The sequence below is a fragment of the Mchenga conophoros genome, linkage group LG11 (genome assembly GCF_057382185.1).
Source record: "Mchenga conophoros isolate Kocher_MC1m ecotype Shallow Benthic linkage group LG11, M_conophoros_male_GT1.1, whole genome shotgun sequence".
Lineage (NCBI taxonomy): Eukaryota > Metazoa > Chordata > Actinopteri > Cichliformes > Cichlidae > Mchenga > Mchenga conophoros.
The window spans coordinates 39,233,178-39,252,744 of NC_140536.1; the positions used below are offsets into that span (position 1 = coordinate 39,233,178).

Here is a 19,567-nt window from a genome sequence, read left to right on the forward strand (position 1 = left end):
TGCAGTTCCTACTTTAGTCCAGCAGATGTTGAATGAACGTGGCTCTGCAGCTGGAAGACAACGCTGGTGTAGTAAAAGGAGCCATTTCACCGGCTCTCAGCACACGCCTGTTCCACAAGCCTGAAAGTTTACCCAAGTTTGCACTTTCAGTCACTAGAACGTGACCAGGTTTTAAGACTGAGCCTAAAACTGACCTGGTGTCAGTTTTTAAACTCTCCTGCGGACGTGTATTTGTACTGCAGTACAACTTCACAGCTGCCTCACCGTTTCAGAGGAAAATGAGTCGATCGATCAATAACCCCCAGACTCTGTTTGGTTCTACATACGGTACTTTTATTTTATAAAATCCTGTTTCACTTTCACGATTTATTACAATGAACTGTGACATCATCAGTGATGACAGCACCTGCCTCCAGGTAATCACTTTTCTTAACTTTGATTCTGTCCTAAGGTCAAAGAAAACAGGAGGCGTGTCTGGCTTGTGATTGGCCCCTTTGTTCACCATATTTGGCAGTTGAATGCCTCCGTTATTGGTCACTCCAGTAAGCCACACCCCAGAAGACAAAAACAATAATTAATTGGCTAACAGAAGATTGGCTTTCATCAATCAGTCATCAATATTTATTGTGGCAAAGTGAACTAAAGCAGGAACAACAAACCGTTAAGACAAACACGCCATTAGTCATTAGTTAACGAGGGGCGGGGCTGTTAGTCACTCATTATTACAAAAACATGACTGGGGTGGAGGCAAAGCAAACTGTGCAGAAAAAGTTCAAAGTAGGAATGTGAGAAAAGAGGGGGAGGGGCCAAAGGTGAGGGGAGGAGCCAGATTGGAGAGGAAATATCTCCCACACTCCTCTCATAGCAGGATCAGAGGATCTAGTTTTTGACCTCCAGCAAGCAGAGAAAAGGGGAGGGGCCAGTGACAAAAGGGGTTGAGCCAGAGGAAGAAAGGGAAGAGGAATATTTTGGCCACAGAGTTTCCTGACATCCACGTCAGGTAAGGCGGAGCCAGAGGTTCAGCAGGAGTTGAGCTCCTCCATGGTCTGGTTCAGGGTCGCCTGGAGCTCCAGGTTTGCGTTCTTGGCAGAAGTCAAAGCATCTGCAACACAGAGAGGAGGGGCCAACCAGTCAATGACCAATCACATCAATCACAGGCTGGTCTCTGAGGTCTTACAGTTTTACTTTGTGACCTCAGCTGGCAGCTGATAGTGTAGTGGTAAGACTATATGCCTTTGGAGCGGGAGTTGCAAGTTCGCCCTGTATTCAGTAAGGGTCCTGCTAGAAAACCATGCTAAAACCTGGAATGGCGCAGCTAAGTCTGCAGGCTGTCCGCAGCTCGGACACATGTTGTACTGTGTATGTGACAAATAACACTTGTTGTCTGTGATGAATATTGATCGTGGGCCTCACCTTCCAGACCGTCGATGGTTTTCTCCAGTTTGGCCACCGAGCGCTCAGCAAACTCAGCTCTGGTCTCAGCCTGAAACACAGGAAGTCGGATGACAAAAGGGAAATACACACGGGGGAGAATGTGAAAAGCTGGTCTGTTGCAGAACCCTGATTGGTCGCTCTGGTTTGTTGTTTTGTGCAGGATAAATAGTCAAACTGAAAACGCTCGTACGTCCTGGTTTTATACTTTCTTAAACCCTTTCAAGATATTTTTTGTTTAGTTTTTTTCAAAATAAAACATCACACTTTATGGTCACATTAATCTTGTTTAACTCATTCACTGCCAGCCATTGGCAGTGAATGGGTTAGACCCATTGACTCATTCACTGCAATTGACGGCTATAGACGTCAATGGCAGTGAATGAGTTAATATTCGTGACCTCAGACAAAGTCTCAGACCTTAATTATAAAATTGAAAATACATTACACACTTAGCCTTAAACCGACGATTGGCTGACTTTATTCAGATGCTTCCCTCCATGCAGCTGACAGCTTTTATTGTGAAAAGAAGAAACAAATCGAGTTTCTCCAACAGGTCGTGACGTCACAGGTGAACATGACACTCACCTCCTTCAGTCTGTTGCGCAGACTCTTGATCTCCTCCTCATACCTGTCCTCCTTCTGAGAGTACTGACACACAGAGACAGCAGCCAATCAGAGAGCAGGTACACACAGGTGAGCACACAGGTGTGAGGCTGAACCGTTTCTGGTTCCAGAGACTGCACCGGCTCCGTTCCCCGGCAGAATTACCTGTGCCATGAAGCCCCACCCCCTCCTCCTACCTTGTCGGCTTGGGCCTCCAGAGACTTTGCACTTGTGAACACAGTTTTCAGCTCCTCCTCCAACACCCGGGTCTTGCTGCAGGTCAAAGGTCACATCAGAGGACACAGTGTGTCAGACAGGCATGTGGGCAGGTAGGCTCAGGTGGTGTCAGGTATCAACTACGGTACCTTCCGACTAAAGCAGGATGCACTCAGCAGAACCTGGAAATGTTATGAGCCTGACCCAACTGTTCATACGGTCCCCATCTTTAATGTTCCCGCCTCAAGACTTAGACGGAGCAGCACACCTGCACAGGTGCTGCTCTGAGAGATTGCCAGGTACGGAACTGATGATGTATTCTGTCGCCAGGCAGACAGGTGCAAGGTGGAACACCATAAATGTGATCTGTAGGCTCCGCCCCTTTGTTTTCAAGTCATGAGGATGCCAACAAAGCCATTGATTTACATTTCTACCTCACCTGCTGCTTGACATCCTGTTATCAAGATGGCTGCCGAGTGACGAGAACTGCTTCTAGAAGGATTTTAATCAACCCGACACCACCTGAGCACCCTATGAGTTTGTGTGTGTGTGTCATCAGGTGTGTGCGCGCGCACTGTCAGGTGTCATTGAGCCTGCAGGTAGATTCATGCAGAGCAACAAGAGGAGGAGGGTGAGGAGGAGGAGCTGAAGCAGCAGATAAAGGTCAGAGATCATGGAGGCAGTGGGAGGTCAGGAGGAGGAGCTTCACTCGGTCAGCAGGTCCAGGTCACGTGACCCTCAGTACCTTATCCTCGGACGCCTGCAGACTCTTCAGCGAATGATCGAAGCTCCTCAGCTGCTCCTCCAACCTCCGAACCTTACTGTGAGACAGGTGGAGGCAGGTAGCAGGGCATGCAGACAGTTGCCGTAGAAACAGACAGGGAGAAAGAGGCGGAGCTGTTACAGAAGCAGTGTGGCATCACATCAATGTGATGTCAAAGTTACCAGGTGTGTCAAAGCAGCTTCATGCTGTTACAGAGGCAGGTATGTCCACTTCATTAGGAACACCTACCCGCTCGAAACTCACCTGTGTGGTCCCCGAGGTGTTCCTAATAAAGTGGCTCTGAAAGTGTGTGTGTGTGTGTGTGTGTGTGTGTGTGCGCGCAGAACCTCTCGGCCTGCTCCGCTCGTTCTTCAGCTCGCTCCAGCTCTCCTTCCACCATCACCAGTTTACGAGCCACCTGTCAATCAAACAGCACACTGCATTCCTGTGTACGACACCACTATGTACTACTAGGGCTGGGTCATATCATACCGTTCACGGTAATACCGATAGATGTATAATATGGCGATAGAATATGGGTAAAACGTGCATGCGCTGTGCCTTTGTTTACATACGCACATGGCGGCGACGCAGAACGAGAAGAGTGAAAGCGGATCGTTGAATGAAACAATGAACCTGAACTGGTTTGTAAAACGCTGCAGCTTCACTGGTGTGGAACTGGTTTAGCTTTCGTCCGTCAGATACACAACAAAGCACTATTTTTGGTAGAGCATGCTAGCGGGCCGTCGTTATTACCGCGTTGTTTGGAAAATACGGCGCACTTAAAATCCATCCTTTGATTTGTCTGAAAGTCGACAGAGCCCCTTATAATCCCGTGTGCCTTATGTATGAACTCTGGTTGTGTTTACTGACCTCGAAACGATTTTATGTGCACGGCGCTCGAAAATCTGTCAGATGTTTCAGTACGACTTTGCTGAGCTACGAAGCCGCACCGCTTGATGGATTGTTGGAGCATTACGGCTGTCGTAGGCGGAGCCTCGCGGAGTGATATGTACTGTGCTTCAGCATAATGTTACCGTGCTGTGTGTGTATAACCTCTTTTTAAGTGTTGTGGATGTTATACATGGTTATGCTGAGGATGTGTCGGCCAGTTTCCAATGGAAATGCCTTTTGGTTAAACTGTCAGCGAGGAGTTTGCATTTGCACTGTTACATGTTTATATAACTTTAATGCAGATAAAACAGCTGCTTGTTTAAGTGAAAATACTTTGATGTTTTTTTTGCACTAATAAAGTTGTGGAGTTGTAAAGTATTTTGTCTCGTGTCAATTATATCGTCAATTATATCGTTATCGCAGATTTTCAGATGTATATCGTGATAAATATTTTGGGTCATATCACCCTGCTCTAACTATGTGGTAATGCCAGTAGCAGCGTGTGCAGTACCTCCTCGTACTTGCGGTCTGCCTCCTCAGCGATGGTTTTGGCCTCCCTCAGCTGCACCTCCAGCAGCTCCATCTTCTCCTCGTCCTTCAGAGCTCTGTTCTCAATCACCTTCATCCCCCTGATTGTGGACAAAGTTATGTGATCACATTTAACCTTTGACCTTCTCAGCACTGCTGCTGTGTAAAACAGCTACAAACAAATCCTACAAATCCTGCAGTGCTTCTCATAGTACTGCCACAGTATTACTGTGTATTATTACAAGCTGTAGTACTTTGCAGTATTTGTGGAATACAAGCGCCCTCTGACCTCTCGCTCTCGTCGGCTACCTTCTCAACCTCGTCCAGCTTGTGCAGCGCGGCGGCGAGTCTCTCCTGAGTGCGGTCCAGGTTCTCCTCGCTGAGCTGCAGACGTCGACCGAGAGACGTGACCTCGGCCTCCGCCTGCGGGGAGACAGACACAGGTCAGCTGACACATCGACCTCTAACCCCCCAGGGGCGCAAACATCCGGTCATTCCCCATCCTGTTCCTTCCTTTCACAATAAAATTCCTTTTCACACACACAGGTGCGCGCACACACAGTGACAGCTGCACATGAAATACTTAAAGCTAAAAATGTGTTTTTACTAGTTATGAAACATTGTTATTGTAGTAATAACAAGCTTGCTCTGGTTCAGGAGCACAAACAGGAAATGACACAGGAATCATCTGTTTTATAAATAATGTTTCTGATTTCATGATTCACAAACAAAAACAAAGCTTAACTGTAGTTTGTCTATTTACTCTTAAATTATGAAACTCGACTTTAATTCTGCTTAAAGTCGAGTTTCAGCAGCAGAACGCACAAGCAGACTGCGGCCTTTTTAATCCAGCACCTTTAATCTGGAGGTAACAGGAAGTGAAACGGGTCAGGTTTCCTGTACGCATCAGGTCACACAGCCAAGTGTGTGTTATCAGCAGCTTCATGCTGCCGTTTATCAGCACGTCACGCCCTGATACACACACACACACACACACACACACACACACACACACACACACACACACACTGTACTGCAGTACTCAGAGTACACACTCCGCTGACAGGAAGGGTACTGGATATTTACTGTAACAGGTAGAAATGAGGCTGTGCACACTGTGAGGGAGGAACCACATGTGAGCCACCTCCAGATGTGCGTGAGTCAACGCACCTATCAATCATAGGCATTTTCACAACACTTTGATAATCGGAGGAAATGATGTCGCTGCAGCACAACAACAGTAAGATAAATAACAGGATATTTGTGGAGTCCGGTGACGTAGGCGGTCAAGATGGCAGCTTGAATAGAGATTGACAGACCACGCGACTTTCGCACATTGCATGCTGGGAACTCGTGGCAAAACAATCCAAGTACCGCATCACATGCAAGCATTTGCAGCACCGCAAAACGTTCATTCTCCGGTTCCAATACCTTCTTGGTTTTTCTTTGCCGCCCAAAAAAGGTATGTACAAAACGAAGGAGAACAATGCCGGTCCGTACAAAGACAGACTCGACAAAAAGGCAAAGAAAAGATATGAGGAAAAAAAAAAATCAAAGGAGTGAAAGGGTTAGACCCTTACGAGCACACAGAGTGGACAAAAGACGTTAGCATGCTGCCCAACTTTCACCACGCTCATATTTATAATTATACGGTTCTTGGAGTGAGTGCACTTGTCACGGACAAACGAGCGGCATTTAATCCCTGTATACGGCTGCTGCACCAAAGGAAGATAAAGTTCTCCCTACTGTTCCCAGCGGTGCTGGTGCTGAAAAAGGGCAGACGTGAGTTTACCGACACAAAAAAAAAAAAAAAAAAAAGCCCAGGACTACATTCTGTCTTTACTTTAAGGGAGATATTTACAGTCAGGGCTTGGATTTAAACACTACCCTTTTTCTTTTCCTTTTTTTTTTCTTGCCCTAGCTTTAATTAACATGCTATACACGATATACTTTGCACCTCCTAACTGTTTAGTTTCAATATTATAGGGCTTCGCAGTTTTATTTGAGTTATTCAGTTGTGCTGCTTCTGAGGATACGAAGCTCACTAAGACTATTAAATTCCTGTAAGTTTTTCAGTTGTTATGAAGCCCTTTTCAGTTTGTTCAGCTAGCTAAGTCCCGGAATGACTGTTTTCCTCATGTTACATTGATTTAATATGCTGCTGGCGACGGGTCCTGTTTATGACTGTTCGACTGGTTAGAGTCACGGACCATAAAGTTTATGTTTTGCTTTCTGGGGCTCATAGCCCACCTGAGGGTGACTAGTGTTCTTGGTTGCCCCAGACGTATCCGTTTAAATGTTTATCAGTTGGTATTTTTATTTACTTCCAACCCCCCCCCCAATTTTTCTTACAGCCAGCCTTCCAAATATTGTCCACTCAGTACTGAACTCCTGGTTCTAATAATAAGTTACCCCACGGTTATATGTCCGACACGTATTGCATGATGGCGAATAAGCCACAAAGGGCCCTTACTTTAATGACCTGGAATGTAAAGGGCCTTAACCACTCAATAAAAAAAAGAAATCATGACATTTATCAAATCAAAAAAAGTTGACATTGTCTTTCTTCAAGAGACTCACTTGTCTCCCCAAGAGTCAGATAAACTTTGCCGTGATTGGGTTGGTCAGGTATTCTTTTCGTGTGGCAGCAGTCAGAGTAGGGGTGTCGCAATTTTAATTCATAAGCAGTTACAGTTTAAATGCTCCCGGATGGTTAAGGATGAAGATGGGCGGACATTGATACTCTTGGCTGAGATTCAAGGCCATAGGATGATTTTAAGCAATATCTATGCACCAAACATCAACGACCCCACCGTTTTTGGAAACTTGGAATGCAAAATTTGTGATATGGGCGACTACCCAATCCTGATAGCAGGGGACTTGGTCATGGATGATATACTGGATCGAAGCACTCCCTCACAGCGACACTCTAGATCAGCGTCGGTCGCTATAAAAAATGTGTAGGACCTTGGGTTTGGTGGACGTATGGAGAGTATTCAACCCATCCACAAGAGATTACACCTTTTATTCTGCCCCCACAACACTCTGTCAAGAATAGATTATTTTCTTGTGTCAAATTCTATCATGCCCTCAGCAATGTCCTGCTCTATTGGTAGAATACGCGTTTCTGACCACGCCTCTGAGCTCATTTGGTAGCCCCCCCAAGTCTCCCAGATGGAGGCTAAACTCAAGCCTTTTACATGATCCCAACTTTTTCCACTCCTTAAGAGAGCAGATCAATTCTTATATAGAAATTAACTTCTCTACAGCTCCCAGTGCAGGTGTAGCATGGGAAGCTTTGAAAGCCTTTATTAGAGGGTTCATCATCCAGCATGCCTCATATAAGAAGAGAACTGCTCTGACCAAGCAGATAGACCTGGAGAGGAAGATTGCCATAGCTGAAGCCGCTTTTAAGGCAGACATGAGCTCGGCAAATCTGACCCACCTAACTAGACTTAAATATGAGTTTAACTCAATTTTGACTCAGAAAATGGAGTTTTCTCTATTTCGGGCAGAAATGGATGGAGATAAACCTGGCAAACTACTTGCAAGATATATTAAACAAAAAGAAGCTCAGACTATCATAGCAGCAGTTAGAGCACAGGATGGCACTATGGTGTCAAAACCCTCTGAAGTGAATGAAGCCTTTAGAGATTTCTATATGCAACTCTACTCCTCTACTCTAGCTCCCCAACTGGGTCTAGAGAGTATTTTAAATTCAGGGAATTTAAAATAGAAAGTAGCTCGTCCACAGAAGGACTGGTAGCTCCCCTTACGATAAGGGTTCAGATCGCGCGAACAGGTGTGAAATGTGTGTGTTTAGTTAGTTTGTTTGCTTGTTTTAATCAATTTTAAATCATGCTTTTTATTTGTTTTTGTTTCTAATGTCTCTGTAAAGCACTTTGAATCACCTTGTTGTTGAATTGTGCTATACAAATAAATTTGCCTTGCCTTGCCTTACTCAGAAATACAAGCAAACTCTCAGGAAATTAACAGTTTTCTCTCCCCCCTCAACCTCCCAACTCTCTCTAGGACACAGGTGGACTCCCTGGACGCCCCAATTTCAAAGGAAGAGATCTTAAGGGTAATCAAAAACCTTCCAATTGACAAGGACCCTGGGTTGGATGGGTTTACAGCCAAGTTTTACAGGAACTTTGCAGATGAGCTCTTCCCTTTACTCCTGCAAATGTTTGAGGAGGCCCTGGATAAGGGCAGCCTGCCACCAACACTGTCAGAGGCACTTATTTCGCTTGTCCTAAAGAAAAACAAAGACCCGCTTGACTGTAAGAATTACAGACCAATAAGCTTGATCAATTGCAATTGCAAAATTTTAGCTAAGGTACTAGCAACCAGATTAGATGAGGTCATGACTTACTTAATACACCCCGACCAAGTTGGTTTTATTCGGACCACAGCTCTGCCGATAATATTAGACGCCTAATTGATATTATGTGGGCAACCCAGGATAAATCCTCTACGGGGGACTTTTCTCCAGCTATAGCCCTCTCCCTGGATGCAGAGAAAGCATTCGACAGGGTGGAGTGGCGTTTTCCTCTGCCCCCCTCTCACGGACAATAACCATATCCAACTTCTTAATAGCAATGAACTGGTCTGCATTGGTGCATCATATCTTTATTCTCTTCCCCCTCCTGCCCCCCCCCCCCCCCTCTTTCTTAAATAGATAACTATCATATCTGATATCATATCTCACAGTACAATAATATTGAATGGGTTGCATTGTTGTATTTTGTCATGTTTCTCAGGTCTTTGTCTGAATTTCTACGAACATTATTGCTAAGGATTGTCTTATTGCATTGGAGTCACACTGGGTTAAATATGTACACTTGGGTTTTAAGGGGTATTTATTATTTTCTTCTTTTTTTTGGGTTGTATGGAAGCCCCAAACGCAATTTCATTGTTCTTGACAATGACAATAAATAAATAAATAAATACTAAAATACTAAAAATACTAAAATACTTCTATTTTGTGTAATGGAAGCATTTGGCTTTGGCCCAAAATTCATAAGGTGGGTCAAACTTCTCTACAACAATCCGAGAGCATCAATACTAACGAACCGTATTGTATCACAGTCCTTCGACCTCCACGGAGGTACAAGACAGGACTGCCCACTGAGTCCTTTGCTTTTTGCTCTAGCTTTAGAGCCTCTGGCAGCAACAATACGTAGAGACCCTGATTCTCCAGGTATCCAGGTCCACAATAATAATCACAAGTTGATGCTCTATGCTGATGACGGCCTGGTCCTAATATCGCAGCCAGAACGATCTCTACCTGCTCTCTTAAGAATTATTAACCGGTTCTCTAATATATCAGGATATAGACTAAATTGGTCAAAGTCTGAAGCGCTCCCTCTGACAGCCTTCTGCCCCAAAACCCTGTTCCAGCCGGGGGATTTCAGCTGGCCTCAGACCGGTAACAAATACTTGGGCATTACATTCCCCCGTTTGTTATACAACATAGTTCAGGCTAGTTTTGAAACTCTATTGGACAAGTTCAGAACCGACATAAGTAGATGGTCCCCTTTGTTCCTCACCCTTTGGGGTAAAGTTAACATCATCAAAATGAATTGTGCTCCAAAATTTAATTACCTACTACAAACACTCCCGCTAAAAATCCCATCAAAATATTTTCATCAATTTGACAGATTGTGCAACCAATTCATACGGAACAACAGACGCCCTAGAATAAAGCTTAAAAAGCTACAGCAGCCAGTGGAGTCGGGAGACCTGGGGGTCCCAGATTTACTGTTTTACCATTATGCTTTCGGTCTGAGACACATGGTTCACTGGCCCTCCCTCCAGAACGAGCCCCCCCATGGCTTAGTCTGGAGAGTACTTTGTGCTCACCACTCCCTCCGATGCACATTTTAACCACCAAGCTCCCACCAGATATACAAACCCACCCCATTCTTCCGGTTCTGCAGACGGTCTGGAAGAAGGTGGCCTTGCTATTAAATTTTAACTCCCACCTTCACACTGAGGCTTCCATATGGCTCAATCCCAAACTCTGCATTAATAAGTTTCCGTTTTTCTGGAGACTGTGGGTCCAGACTGGGATACTTGTTCTCGGAGACCTGTATCAGGGGAGTATTCTCAAGTCCTTCAACGACCTTAAAGCAGTTTTGGTTGCCACAGAGTCAGTTTTGGAGGTACTTGCAGCTCCGGCACTTATTGCTCAAAACTTTTGGTTCCCCCTAAACACCACCTCCAACTATTGAATATCTCAGCTACATCAAAAAAATCTTTGGGGGAGGTCGTGAAGTCTCTAAATATTACTCAATGCTTGTTAAGGGCACGAGTAAAGGGCTACCCGCCCTCCAGTTAGCTTGGGAATCTGACCTTGGTGTGGCTTTTACAGATCAGGAATGGACTGCAATTTTGCAGAATAGTAAAAAGGTGTCCAGGGAACTTAGAAGGACACTAATCCAATTTAAATTACTACACCGAATTTACTGGTCGCCACACAGACTGTATAGGGCGAACCTCATGCAGATGTCAGACTGGGGTAGGCACATTGACCCATATGATTTTGGAGCTGTCCTAAAACCCAAATCTTTTGGACTGAGATACATGACTTTATCAAATCAACCATACGATGGGATATTCCTTTTTCACCAAGACTATTTGTTTTGGGGGACCCATCACTCCTTAAATATGCTCCGCCTAAGGCTGCTGTGGGTACAGACGGCATTGATGCTGGGGCGTAAACTCATTATTTCCCAGTGGAAGGCCCCTTCCACCCCACCTGTCTCTGTATGGCATATTCAACTAGGGAGACTTGCTGCACTTGGACAACTGTCATACAGGCTCCTGAATAAAGTGGAGAGTTTCCATCTGAAGTGGGATCCATATCTGTCCAGAATAAAACGAACAGACTAGAACTTGGAGTGGGACTGACATTGACATTCTGACGAAGCACCCTCAGGGATGTCAGGGTGTGGCATGCAGTAAGACCCACATAGTCAAAGGCTGGCTGTTTTTGTTTGTTTATCTCTTGCTTTGTTTGTCCCCCTCATTTTGGTTTTGTATTCTCTACTGTTCTGCTGCTATGCTGATGCTTTTTTTTTTATGTGATGTAATCTGTCTCTGCAGTGGACTGTAGTGTTCTCAAAGCACAATAAAATATTAATCACAAAAAAACAAAAACAGGATATTTGTAAATGTTTACAAACATAAGAGCTCAGTTATAAACATCCAGAATATTACAGAGGTGAAATATATCTGTGTTTAAAGAAGCAACAGGAACGTGTTCATCGAGCTTCATCACTTCCTGTTCACGCTGGCCGCCGGGTTAACGCATTCTCCTCCAGCATCATCAAACACGATCAGCATGTTGTCACGGACAGCTTAAACAGCCAATCAGAGTAAAAACAGCACCATGCTGAGCCAACCAAGTGGCTGGACCAAATATTCACAAAAACTCAGGCGACTGTGTCAGCGAGCCCACAAACTTAGAAAAGGTGAGCGCCCTCTGCTGCAGCCCTGCTGGAACTACACAGCTCGCCTGATCTCGCCCTGCTTCAAACACGCCGAGTTCGCTCTAAACTTCAGGCTGTACACCAATCAGAGCCAGCCGCATCAGGCACACTTCCCGTTTTGTGACTGAAGTCTGATTGCGAGTAATGGCATCACTTCCTGTCTGACGGCAGGTAAATGCAGTGCCACATAAGCCTTACCACAGAACCAAGTCCGCCAGAGCTTATCTTTATATTTTTACAGGCTGTGGAGCCATTTTTGGGAACATTTCAAGTTGCTATACATCAATACAACAGTTATAGCCCAGATTTTAATAACATGTATGCATTAAGTCCATAGTAACTACATAAATTGCAAAAAAGTGCAATGAACAAGAAAATTGAAAATTGTTTTTGATTTTTTTACATATATTTCTAGTTAGAGAAATTTTTATAATTTTTATATACTGCAGGAAAAACAAAAATAAATATTATAATGCAAATTTGCAAAAGATTCAGCATGTGCATCAAAACAAACTATTTCCAGCAGTGCAGTTTGAGTTGTAAGCATCCCAGAAACTATTCAGAAAAGCATAACACTAAATATGACTTTTAAAAACACCAGTATAGGCTTATAAGGCCCTGAAGCTAAAAAAACCGACATTTTCCACGAAAATGACATCACTTCCAGTCTCGGCCAGGTAATGGCGGACATGCGATTGTTCGCGCTGACGTCTATTCCAACGTAGGAAGTGTTTTGAACAGCTGAAAGCGTGTTTCTGGAACATTATGTTTTTGTTGCTGCAAGCGCTTTTTATGCAGTTTTTTCAAAGCGTTATGTGGAAGGAAACCGTGACCTAGGGCAAGCTGATGGCATAAGATGCAAGTACAACTCCTCCGGTTTCATACGCAAAAATTTTTTGCGCTAGCTTACGTGGTTCCAGTTCTACAGAGATTTAAAAATAGTTACGCAAAACGGAGCGTGCCCACTCCGACCGGTTTTAAAGGGTTAAACCCACAATGACAAATGCACAGCAGTACAGGACTGTGGGAGCGCAGCCTCGTGCCATCTGACAGGAAACAGCTGTGAAATACGTGATGTCATCGCCTGTGACTTAAGGACATCGTTCGGGTGCGTGTGCCGTACCTCCTCCCGGGTCCTCTTCTCCTTCTCCACCTCCCTCTGCAGTCGCTCTGCCCGCTCATCGGCCTCCTCGGCCTGCTCCTGCAGGACTTTGATCTTTTTCTTCACTGCCTCGATGCTGTTCATGCCGCCACTCATCTTTTCTTCTTCTACTGCACAGAAAAAGTTTATTACACACTTTTCACAGTAAAACAGAGCGCCGCACATACCTATTCTGAAATAAACTATCAGCAAGAAGTCCGTTCAAACGACGTTTTGTAAGAGTGAAATAATTACAGCTGTGGTCAGAGGGAGGCCCTCTATCACTGAGCCGGGGAGCGAACACAGCGAGCCGCGGTGTGATACACAACGTGGAGCTTTTCAGAGCTCTGTGTGTAAATACATGAATCCAAAAAAAAGGGGCAAGGGGAGCTCACTTCTACAACCTGTTAGCGGTCCGGACTTGTCCACGCCAGTAAACACGACTTTACAATAACGTAAACACAAACGCAGACCAAATGTCTCCGTTTAGAAATGATCCTGAAAAGAAAAACAAGAATAAGGCAGAATTTACACGTCAGTCGAAGCTCAGAGAAAAATCAAACATTGAGGCAAGAATTCAAACACTGAGCTCAACAGCTGGAAAGAAAGAAGCCAAACCTGAGCCATTTCAGGAAGAGCTCTGTGTTAGTGGCCTTTAAAACAAATGTCGCAGCGCCAGTCACTAACCCGGGTTAGAGTATCCAGCTGCTGAGGCTCAGTGACAAATAGAGCTGCATGTCATCAGGGGGGTTCAGAGTGGACTCAGATCATCATCCATTGGGCGTAAAACGTACAGCTTATTGCACCAGCAGCATCTGCTCTTATAGAACTATCATTAGCTTACAGCTTTAAGTGTTTCAGGTCTGTGCTAACTAAAAATAAAGACAAGATGATAGTTTATTAAATTTTAATGAAGTTTGCAGATTGTTTCAGTGGAGTTTAATAAACTCCTTGCTATCTAAAATATAAAATAACATATTCTCGAGCATCTCACACTTCTGATAATCAGCTGTCTGCTTGACGTTTATTCAGCTGTGTAAAAACTATAACTTTAATCTCAGCCAAACCGATTTACTCAGGAACAAATAAAATACTGAAAAAAGCCAAACAATAACATTTTTAAGTTATCTAAGTGACTCATATATCATGTTTAACCTGAGTAGCGAAAGACGGCGGTGGGTTTGAAAACGATTAGCCGGGAGTCCGGTGTTCTCACGGCTCTAGTGAGCCTAGCCCCCGGCTCGCTATCGAGCTAATGGGTAACAGACGTCTCCGAAAACGTCGGAGTGCTTTTGAAAATATGTGGTGTCCTGATAAACTGAGCAGATATTTGAGGTTTACACAGCTACATTCTCGCCTGAAAATATGTTAAACGTTTATTTTGTGACCCAGAAAGAATAATAAGAGTAACATTAAAACTAACTAGCTGCCACCATTGTTGGAAACTGAGCTGGGCTGCGCTATGAATTCTGGGACACAGCTGCTTCTTCTTCGGGGTTTAACGGCAGCTGGCATCCTTGTACATGCAGTGCTGCCATCTTCTGTTTCAGTCCGTTATTACACTCTTAAATCCTGCTACTCATTCCTGCGTCTTTTGTGATCTTACAAAGCTTCAAACGACGCGTCGACTATTAAATCAGTCGTCGACGATTTTGATAGTCGACTAATCGTGACTAGTCACGATTACGTCGACTATCAAAATCGTCGACGACTGATTTAATAGTCGACGCGTCGATAGTCGACGTAATCGTGACTAGTCGACTAATCATGGCAGCCCTAGAGACCAGTCTTACTTGTTATCATCTATCGTCCACCTGGGCCTTACACAGAGTTTCTGTCTGATTTCTCAGACTTTTTATCTGATTTAGTTCTGAGCTCAGATAAAATAATTATTGTGGGGGATTTTAACATCCATGTAGATGCTAAAAATGACAGCCTCAACATGGCATTTAATCTGTTATTAGACTCAATTAGCTTCTCTCAAATGTAAAAGAACCCACCAAGCTTGATGATGACACCATCAACATGCGCTATCGCAGTAGAGCGGTATAGTCAAAATCTCTACTGTTGGCCAAATTTATATCGTTTCTACCGCCCACCCCTAGTTACAAATTATCTTCTTATTGACTCATCTCACAGAGGTCCTGCTAGACCTCAGTGCAGCGTTCGATACTGTCGACCATAATATCCTATTAGAGCGATTAGAACATGCTGTAGGTATTACAGGTACTGCACTGCAGTGGTTTGTATCATATCTATCTAATAGACTCCAGTTTGTGCATGTAAATGGAGAGTCCTCTTCACACACTGAGGTTAATTATGGAGTTCCACAGGGTTCAGTGCTAGGACCAATTCTGTTTACATTATACATGCTTCCCTTAGGCAGCATCATTAGAAGACATAGCATACATTTACACTGCTATGCAGATGACACCCAGCTCTATCTGTCCATGAAGCCAGATAACACACACCAATGAGTTAAACTGCAGGAATGACTTAAAGACATAAAGACCTGGATGGCTGCTAACTTTCTGCTTCTTAATTCAGATCAAACTGAGGTTATTGTACTCGGCCCTGAAAAGCCTAGAAATATGGTATCTAACCAGATTCTTACTCTGGATGGCATTACCTTGGCCTCCAGTAACACTGTGAGGAACCTTGGAGTCATTTTTGACCAGGACATGTCCTTCAACGCACATATTAAACAAATATGTAAGACTGCTTTCTTCCATTTGTGCAACATCTCTAAAGTTAGAAATATCCTGTCTCAGAGTGACGCTGAAAAACTAGTTCATGCATTTATTACTTCCAGGCTGGACGACTGTAATTCATTATTATCAGGAAGTCCTAAAAACTCCCTGAAAAGCCTTCAGCTAATCCAAAATGCTGCAGCAAGAGTCCTGACAGGGACTAGAAAGAGAGAGCATACTTGAGCCTGATTCTGCCAGAGGTTTCTTCCTGTTAAAAGGGAGTTTTTCCTTCCCACCATCACCAAAGCCCTTGCTCATATAATTGTTTGGGCTTTCTCTGTTTTCCTCGCATTATTGAAGGGCCTTTACCATATATGGCACCTTGGGGCAACTGTTCTTGTGATTTGGCGCTATATAAATAAAACTGAGTTGCATTAAACCAACGTGTGTATTTTTGAGTGACCAAGCCGTACGGAAAGCAGTGATCAGGCGGTTCTCGAATGTGTAAGAAAGATTAGTGATATGCTGTGTTGCTGGTGATACGTGAATGGCTCGAACTCATGAAGAACCAAAACCTGCTTTTCCTGGAACGCGTCAACTCTGAAGCGACATGACTGTCAAGTTCTGACAGCCAATGGTAACATGGATGGGACATAGCATAACATAGGGCTGTGTGATATGACCAAACTCTCATATCCCGATATAAGACATCTATCGTCCCGATAACAACAACAACAACAATAATAATAATAATAATAATACTAATAATAATGGATTGCATTTATATAGCGCTTTTTCGGGATTCAAAGCACTTTACAATACCACTATTCATTCACTCTCACATTCATACACTGGTGGAGGCAGCTACAGTTGCAGCCACGGCTGCCCTGGGACAGACTGACAGAGGCGAGGCTGCCATATCGCGCCACCGGGCCCTCTGACCACCACCAGTAGGCGGTAGGTGAAGTGTCTTGCCCAAGGACACAACGACCGAGACTGTCCGAGCTGGGGCTCGCAACACCACAAAACAAACGATTGCGTAAAATGAAACGATAGACGTTTTTATATTGTCATCCGATATATCGAACAGCCCTAGTATAACAGCTTAGCTCAGACAGAAGGCGGCGTGGTTATTTCTGCTGTCAGATCCCAGTGGCATCCTGCAGCCCATAGAGAAACATGGGTTTCGCGCTCCTGAGATGAACGAAGAGGGCAGAGCAATCTCTGCTTTAGATCATCTCCACAGAACAGCGTCCTCTGGGAGGACCCGATATTTGGATTGGGTATCAGCAACGAGTTGATCTCGGGGAATTTTCCTCGCAGTCAGCTGACACAAATCCGCTGAGATGGGTAGCCGCTGTTCCACCTGAGCACCAGTGGCTCTTTCTTGTGCTGCATCAGCCTCTTGATTCCCAACACCGCCAAGCTGAAGGCTGTAAGAACGACTGCTACACTTGAGCTCAGCTCAGAGATTCTTAGAGTACTCTGATTATTCTTAATAATCTGATTTCCACACACTGCTGGGCCTGAGCAATGACCCATCCTCCAAGTGTGATTAATGTACAGGGTCATCACCCGTATTTTTGACCACTGCTTAAACTGATCAAATCGGAAGTGTAGGTCAGAGTTGAAGCTTTGACCTGAAGAGACACGTTCAGGGGGCGGTTCTAGTTCTCTCCCCCTATGATTGGCTTTTTTAAATAAAGTTGGTCTGAATAAAACTCAAACTTTAGTCCCTCCCTGTGCCCGCGCACCTCTCACGTGCTCAGGTCGTTTATCCATACCTCATCGATTATTACCGACTTTATCGGAAGCACGTTTTTCACACCTGACTTCCTCTTGTGTGCGCCACTGTTTGTTCCGTGTTAGCACGTTAGCGCCGGAAGCTAGCTGCGGACACCGCCCTGTTAGCGGCTAGTTCGTTAGCTCAGCTCAAGTGTGCTCGGCTTTACCCGTGTGTCCCCCACTTACCTGTCCGAATCCTTGGAAACAGTCACACCTGTAGCTCGCGCCCTTCTTCCGCTGCACTCACTTCCCGGTCAGCTAACTGTTAGCTGTTGGCGGCTAATGCCTCACTCTCCGTGAAGTTTGACGAACTGTGAATCGCGCTCCGTCTCAGCCTCCGCGGACTCGAGTGTCGTGTCGGTCCTCGTGCTCCCTGTTTGGGTGGTGGTCTCGATTTCTGGTCTAGGGTTCTGGTCGCGCTGAGTCTGGATTCCGGTTCCAGCCAACTCCCAACTCAGGAGACTCCGCCCTCTTCCGGGTTAAATTCGCTCCACGGGAAGTGATGTTGCACGATGTCCTCTTCAAAGTAAAAGTCCGAAAGAAGAAGCTGCCGAGTATCAAAGTTTAAAATCAGACTCCTGAGCTCTGTGAATACCTCCCGGACAGCTGACATTAACGCTCTCTATCAAAACTAAAGAAAGTGTATTAATTCTTTGTGCAAATATGACTGTTTTAAATGAATTAAAACGTACTTTTTACTTTTAATTCCTCTCAGACAAACTGCAGATTTAATAATGGATTGGATTTATATAGCGCTTTTCAAGGCACCCAAAGCGCTTTACAATGCCACTATTCATTCACTCTCCCATTCATACACTGGTGGAGGCAGCTACACTTGTAGCCACAGCTGCCCTGGAGCAGACTGACAGAAGCGAGGCTGCCATATCGCGCCATCGGCCCCTCTGGACAGATTTGCTTCAGTTTTACCGGTTTTAGTGACTTTCCTGAAACTGAATGGACTCTTCAATCTCTGGCTGTGTTCTGTTTTGTTTTTGGGGTTTTTTTTCCCTGAATAAGTTGTTTTTGAAACTCCTTAGCTGTTAATCCCCTCTCATTGTGATTGAATATTAAACCTTAGAAAGCATAATGACAATTTTTTTTTTAACAAACCAAACCAGAAATCTTCTCCAGCTTGTTCTTCTGATGTGTTATTGCAATTTGGCTCTAACTAAATCAATTAAATTAACAGCAGCAGCCACCTCGAGGTGGGAAGAAAGTGTAGAAGATCAGAGAGGAGTGACTCTGACAGGTGTGCACAGGTAGCTCCAGCGTGATGTTAAAGCAGACTGTGTGCTGGCCAGCAGGAAGACCCCCACTTTCGTGCTGTAACAGCAGCGATCTGTGGTCCTGGGACATTGATCAAGCCGCTCTTCTATGGAACCAGCTCCCTGTTCGGATTATACAATTTTCTTCCTGTTAAAAGGGAGTTTTTCCTTCCCACTGTTGCCAAGGGCTTGATCAAAGGTTGCCATTTGATTATTGGGTTTTCTCTGTATTATCATAGGGCAGTGTGCCAAACAGACAATGCTGGGGGCCAGAATTGGTCCGCAAAGGATTCGATTTGACCCACTGGACCAAGGGCGGATCTAGAGAAATTTTCTTAGGGTGGCATGAGGGTGGCAAAATCAAAGCCCTTTTTTTCAAACACACATGCAGGTGGTTACATATGGTTAAAATGATTCAAATGCAGTAAGTATACACGTTTTTCATAGAAATATAGTCCATAACTTAATTATTTTCTGTAGCCCCCATAATTAAACACTTTAGTGACATAAAACATGTGATGTTATGTACTGTATAGCCTGGATAATAAATAAAGATGTAACGCTGTAAGTATACGATCCAGAAAGCTACACCACATGGGGCGGTTCATTTACCAACACAAGTCTAACTTAAGTTTCACTGTTTATTGTTAGAAAAAAAGGTAAAATCGTTACAGCTTAAATTACACAAAATGTCAGAAATCTGCACTGTCATGCACAAAAATCTAAACCTAATTTTTCATGATTTGTTGGAT

The 19,567-nt window shown here is 44.4% G+C and overlaps 1 protein-coding gene across 3 annotated transcripts; it reads right to left on the reverse strand.

Annotated features, from left to right (window-relative positions):
* Positions 1-311: 311 nt before the first annotated feature.
* LOC146565076 (uncharacterized) lies at positions 312-18,034 on the reverse strand. 3 transcript variants are annotated; one of them, XM_085292990.1, is made up of 9 exons: positions 17,737-18,034; positions 13,058-13,203; positions 4,728-4,861; positions 4,422-4,539; positions 3,364-3,434; positions 2,235-2,310; positions 2,020-2,082; positions 1,414-1,483; positions 312-1,102 (listed from the first exon to the last, which is right to left on the reverse strand). In XM_085292990.1, the coding sequence occupies exons 2-9, from the start codon at positions 13,190-13,192 to the stop codon at positions 1,020-1,022; spliced, it is 750 nt and encodes a 249-aa protein (XP_085149116.1). In that variant the 5' UTR covers positions 13,193-13,203; positions 17,737-18,034; the 3' UTR covers positions 312-1,019. The 3 variants fall into 3 exon arrangements, with proteins under 3 accessions (XP_085149116.1, XP_085149115.1, XP_085149118.1); XM_085292989.1 differs by having other exon boundaries at positions 13,058-13,206; XM_085292992.1 differs by lacking the exon at positions 2,235-2,310 and adding an exon at positions 2,999-3,074 and having other exon boundaries at positions 13,058-13,206.
* Between the last annotated feature and the right edge of the window lie 1,533 nt (positions 18,035-19,567).